Source organism: Colossoma macropomum, unplaced genomic scaffold (genome assembly GCF_904425465.1).
Source record: "Colossoma macropomum unplaced genomic scaffold, Colossoma_macropomum, whole genome shotgun sequence".
Lineage (NCBI taxonomy): Eukaryota > Metazoa > Chordata > Actinopteri > Characiformes > Serrasalmidae > Colossoma > Colossoma macropomum.
In genome coordinates, this window is record NW_023494792.1 from 762,971 (window position 1) to 769,507 (window position 6,537).

General features: G+C 38.5%; 2 gene segments (V, D, J or C); one reads left to right on the forward strand and one right to left on the reverse strand.

Annotated features, from left to right (window-relative positions):
• Positions 1-665: 665 nt before the first annotated feature.
• LOC118812693 lies at positions 666-2,270 on the reverse strand. The segment is given in 3 exon segments: positions 666-1,210; positions 1,912-2,020; positions 2,262-2,270. Coding segments are annotated over 3 exon segments (441 nt in total).
• LOC118812813 lies at positions 2,256-3,784 on the forward strand. The segment is given in 2 exon segments: positions 2,256-2,931; positions 3,069-3,784. Coding segments are annotated over 2 exon segments (489 nt in total).
• The last annotated feature ends 2,753 nt before the right edge of the window (positions 3,785-6,537 follow it).

The following is a 6,537-nucleotide window of genomic DNA, read 5'->3' on the forward strand; positions in this document are numbered from 1 at the left end:
TTACTCAGTAATTACACCAAAAACATGGAAGACTGAAAGCAGCAGTGAATCCTGAGTGTTTAAGCAGATAAAATATCAGTGTATACCTTTTAATTCTATTCAATTAATTGTTTGGTCATTGAGCATATGTTGTTTATTAAGTGGTGATGATGTTAAGATGATGAAGGAGACTCGGCTGACACCGCCTTCCTTCCCCTCCAGAACAGAATATTCCAACTGCTTATATAGGGTATGTTTTGTTGAAAAAGGAGACAGAACATATGGTCCTTATTAAAATGATCTCATCTATTTGGAACTAAGAGAGAGAGGCCCACTCCCTATTGGGGCCTTTAGACCAGGGGCCCCATTAACTTAAACATTCCAAAACCTGTAAAAACAGAACACATGGAACTTCAGACCTCAAATTATACTGGAAGTTAAGAGTGTTTTTTGCCTTCTTGTATAAAACTATTCTTTGAAAAATACCTTACATAAAAAGATATTTTACTGAAAATAATATTTCTCAACACTATAAATGAATTAAAAGCTGTTACCACAATAATAATAATAATAATAATAATAAAAATAATAACAGTGTGACAGTAAATGTGTATGTATAGTTAGTTGTTGAGTGAAAGTTATCCAAAAAACATGAAACACACTATTTTGTTGATCTAAATGTTTTATTTTTGAAACAGAATATAACATTTGTCTGATTAAGATCTAAATGTTACAGCTGTATAGTTGATATTTGGAGTAAAAATGAACACAAACAGTGAAAGACTGTGGATGTTTATACTGAAACTCTTTATTGTGATGAGATGAAGATCAGAGCATTAAGCAGAGCCATGTTTGAGCTCACTGAAGATCAAGAGGAGCTCTAGCAGCTCCAACACACGCGTGGACGCTCACTGCCCAGTGCATTGCTCTCTCCTCAGTGTTGTGCTGACAGGAGGCTGGGAGTCCTTGGTGGCCTCACAGGTCACTGTCTTCTTTAGCCACTGGTCCTCCTGGAGGGTCAGGGTGCTGCTCCAGCTGTAGAGGCCGTCATCCTTCTGCAGAAGCCCAGGGCTCTGGCTGACCCCCGAGCTCCAGCTGCTCCCATCCACCTTCCAGCTCAGCCTCCAGTCTGAGGGGAAGCCCTTGTTGGCCAAACACACGAGTGTGGCCTTCCCCTGCTGCAGCTCCACGCTGGAGGGGGGCAGGACCGTGAGGGTGGGCCGGGCCAAACCTAGGACACACACACAGTTTCATTTCCCTTATTTCTAACAGAGCACAACTGAGTTCAGTGATGCATTAAAAACCAAACTCTAATTACAACCTTAAACTCAACCGTTTCACACACAAACTCATATTTACAGTCACATTCATAGCTGCACTTCATTTACATTTTTATTAGAAAATATTACTGAATTTCACTCAGTAAAACTCTGACATTCTGCACATCCTGTGATGTGAAATTTGAAATGGAACATGATTTGATTTCCTCCAAAACAATAAATAATCAATAAATAAATGGAGCTGCAGTCTCCATGTACTATGGCTTCAAAGCTTTAGAACAGAAAACGCTGCTCAGAATAACCTCCACATTGTGGCTTCCAGATGGAGACAGAATTGCTCTAATGGAGCCCAACACTGACACTACAATCCAGCTCTACATTTGATCTTTTTAAAGAAACGTCATTACTGAACACTTCACAGGAAACCTTTAGGAAATATTAGTATTTTAAAGAAAAGAAATCCAGTTCAGAAACAGGAGCTCGTGGTAAAGCCTAAAGCTCCACGCTCGCCACACTTCAGCCAAGTTCTAATGAAATACATTCAAATTTGGATCAAAACTGATTTAGAAGAACATCAAGTACGTCTGGACTGTTGATCCATAATCATTTTAATAAAAGATTCCTTTTGAATAAGGAGTAAAAGTGTACTTACGTCCAACTGACAGTTTGGTTCCTCCACCAAAAGTGTACCACAGTGATACAAACTCGTTTACTGGCTGTACAAAAACCTCCTGCTCTAAACACGCCGCTCTCTTCAGCCTCTACACGCACTATTTCTGACCTATAATACAATATTAATGGATTCTACAACCATCTAATAATGGAATAAACTACACACTGTAGATCTACACACGTTCTGCCTTTTATTCCCAACAAGGATTATTTTATAAGCAGGAAAACATCTAAACTGAGGACACGCTTGGTTCTTTAGAATTTACAGACAAACAAAGTTTAATTTCTAAAGACTAAATATACACTTTTTAAATCTATAAAGGTTCTTACTGTTTTCATTGTGTTTCCTCCACCAAAAAGTCCTCCAGTCCTGATACAGACAGACTGGGTGGCAGTCGTAGCTGCAGAAAACCTCAAATGAAAGGCAGAGACAGTCAGAACTGCACAATAAGAGATCGCCCTCTGCTGGACATTAAAGGGAATATTTCACTTCTAATCTCTCTAGAATTAGACAAGCCTGGCTGAGCTGAAGTAGCTCCCAGCAATAGTCTCCACTACTGACCTCCACAAACCTCTGTGACCCCCTTATTTTTCCTCTCCACTCAATGCCTTAAGGATCATCTGGGGGAGTGAAATGTAATATAACGCTCAAATCATTCTGTCTTCTTTCAGAAAACTCTGGTGGGAATCAGAAGAGATTTCATTTTCCCACATCTCTATAAAAAGCTGCACTTTAAACATCAGATTCCACACTGAGCAGAAATGTCTGATCAAACAATATCAGATAAATATGATCATCTTTACTCAGTGTTGATAGAAAGATGATTTCCATAGAGGCTCCACTTTGCATTATCAGCCCATGCTTCAGTGCTCTGCTAGTGTTTATAGTCCTGTGAGTTTAACACTTCATGACTGAGAGCTGCTGCCCCACAAACTTCACCCACAGCAACCATGACTTTGGTCTCCATCTTCGTCTGGACACTGACCCTCTGGACTCAAGGTAAAACACTCATTTACCTTTGTGTAAATTAATTTCTGTATTGTTTTATGTACGTTTTCTTTTATGTTTTTATGTTTTTGTTTTGTTTTTTAAAATATTTTTATGTTTTTTCATTTCATTTGATTTATTTTTCTCAGGATCCAGTGGTCAGGTGACTGTGACTCAGACTCCTCCAGTGAAAACTGTTTCTCCAGGAGACTCAGTTACCATCAGCTGTAGAACCAGCACTGCAGTGTATGTTTGGAGTTCATATCACTATCTAGCCTGGTATCAGCAGAAACCTGGAGAAGCTCCTAAACTCCTGATCTACTGGGCTAACAATAGAGAGTCAGGTATTCCAGATCGTTTCAGTGGCAGTGGATCTGGATCTGACTTCACTCTGACCATCAGTAATGTCCAGACTGAAGATGCAGGAGATTATTACTGTCAGAGTTTTCATGAGATCAGTAGTAGCTACGTGTTCCCACAGTGTTTAGTAGGTGTACAAAAAGCTCCCTCAGTCAGCTGCACAGAGACTGCACTGCTGCAGCTGGACTCTACTGCAGGTGCTGAGGGGGAGGATGGACACACACAATAACACACTCTGTGGAAATCAGGACTTTAGATGGAATTTGTTCTTCTTTTCATTAGACTGTAAATGCTTTGTGATTTTAGGGATTTATTTCCTGATCTCCACAGGTCTGGAACTAGCTGTAGAGTTCAGCTAGAGTCTCATTTATTATAAAGTTTATTATAAGGATCTGGACAGATTATGAAATGGATGTTTCTCTCAGTCCTGAGAAAGAGGGAGTCCCTGAAGAAATCCTTCAACAAACTCAGACTCATCAGTTTCATTAGGAGATCATATTCAGAGGTGAGTAGACTGTAAAAATAGTACATTCATCCAGAATAAAAAAATGATTTAAAAACAAGAAATTTAACATATTTATTATAGGTGAATGAAATATGTTGAATCAAATATTTGTAAGTTTGTTTTGTTTTTCTACATGAAGACATTCAGGCTCTTCCAATAACATTCAGAGACAGATATTATTCGGTAAAAATCTGCAAACAGAATGTCTGTTATAAGCTTTGAATATCTGTGTTTAAGTTAAAAATGCTATAAAATCTATGTGTGCAGTACAGTTAGCTTGACACTAACAATATATTACAATCTCCTTAGAGGTGTTAATCTCACAATCTAGAGTTTTCATGTACAACCCATTTCCAAGAAAATTGGGACGCTGTGCAGAATGTAAAAAAAAAAAATGCAATGATTTGCAAACAATTTAAACCCTATATTTAATTGAAAATATTATAAAGAAAATATATCAAATATTGAACCTGAAAATGTTATTGTTTATTGAAAAATATTTTCCCATTTTGAATTTGAAGCAAGTAGCATGTTGCAAAATATTTACGACGATGGCAACAAAAGGCTGGTAAAATTTTGTAATGCTAAAAATAACACCTGGTGGTTAATTAGCAACAGGTCAGTAACATAAAATAGCATCTCAGAGAGGCGGAGTCTTTCAGAAGTAAAGATGAGGAGGGGTTCACCACTCTGTGAAAGACTGCACCATCAAATAGTGCAACAATTAAAGAATAACGTTTCTCAGCATAAAATACCAAAGAACTTTTGCTTTTCATCATCTACGGTACATAATATCATTAAAAGTTTCAGAGAATCTGGCGAAATCTCTGTAGACTGTGAGAAAATAGTTCGTTCATTCAACCCAGAATGAGTTTGTGGTAATAAGTAGTTTAACTGGTTTTGTTCAACAGAAAATGTCTTAATTTAAAAGTATTTATTTCAGTAAAAAGTTCAATTGTTTGTTACCACATGAAGACATTTAGGCTCCTCCAATAAAATTCAGAGACAGACATTATGGCTATGTTCACATTACCAGGTAAAATTGGCACAAATCTGATTTTTTGCCCTTATGTGACTCAGATCTGATGTTTTCAGGGCTGTGTGGACACGCAAATCTGATCTTTTCAAATCTGACCTGAGCCACTTTCATATGTGCTCCTAGATCGGATATGTATCAGATTCGTGGCCATGTGACCTTAATGTGATGCTCAATTGGAATTGATCTGCTTTTTTCCACTGTGCTGCGCCATCATTCAGTGTTACCATGGCAACAGCGCCAAATAGAAGTTAAAGCCTGTAAACGGTGGAAAAGCAGCTCATCTCACCTTTTTCTCCTTCGTCTCGCTCTAATAATGAAGCTGAGAGCTGATCAGAGTTAATTATCTGAAAACACCCTGGACAGGTCACCAGTCCATTGCAGGGCTGACAGACAGACATATACATGCACACACACCCACACCGAGGGGCAATTTAGCATATCCTGCTGACCTGACTGCATATCTTTGGACTGTGGGAGGAAACCCACGCAGACACGGGCAGAACATGCAGACTCCACACTGAAAGGATGCTGGTCGCCCGGCCGGGAATCGAACCCAGGCCTTTCTTGCTGTGAGGTGCCATTTACTTGTACATTTACTTCTACTTCAGTCATGATTTCACTGAAGTATCAACACTTTTACTTGAGTCTGATTTTAAGCTGCTCTTTCACTCTCAACTCCTTTCACACTACACGACTCACACTGTTGTTCTGTGTTCCTACAGTGCAGAACTTCCCAAGAGTCTAACTGGATCCAAATTGGGGTCTTGACCCCGAAGTCAGAGATCAGAAAACTGTACAGATGATGTGGTAACACTAATTTGAGTGATCTTTATAGATGATTAACAGAGAATCAGTAACATATCAACAACACATCAGTGAAGTAGCAGTACTGAAGCATCTGAACAAATTGAACTAAATAACTTGTAGATGTTCTGTTGGTACATTACTTCCAATAAGCAGATGTAGTCTTGATTGATTACATGAAGTAGACTTTATATGTTACTTACTTTAAGCAAAACCTAACACTCACCCTAACCTAACCATGGTCCTAATCTCTAACCTAATCTTAACCCTCACCATGGCCCTAATCCTAACCCTCACTTTGTCCTTAATCCTAACTCCAGCCTTCACCAAAGCTTAATCCAGTGAAGCTGCAGGTACAGAATGGTGTCAGTCTATAACAGCTTGTTGAGGATGTTGAAATGGTTTGTTTTAATGTGTTACATGTTCAGTGATCTTTCAGGTTAAACGTCTACAATCTGAACTTGAACACTACTAATTAAAAAATATTCTCAAATTGAACAAGGGATTAAATTAAATTGAGGAATTAGGAAGTAAATATTAATGGAAAAAAGTACTAGTATACTTAAGTAAAAGTGCATGTATAACGATTTGAAAATACTCAGGAGAGTACAAATCCATCATTATTTTACTTTAGTACGTCACATTGAATAAATTTCACTAATTACTGCCCATCTCTGCTTTTCACTGTACAACAACACAAATCTCCCAATGCTCCTGTTGCTCAAGGTGTTCCACAGAGTTCTGTTCTGGGCCCCCTTCTGTTCGTAATTCATACAAGTACATCAGTATTTATTCAGTTTTCATTGTTACACTGGTGATACACAATCTGTATCAGCCACCCAAGACCACTCTCCACCAGCCCCTCCCTCTATAATTGTCTGATCAGAACCCCCTCCTTCACCTCTGAGCT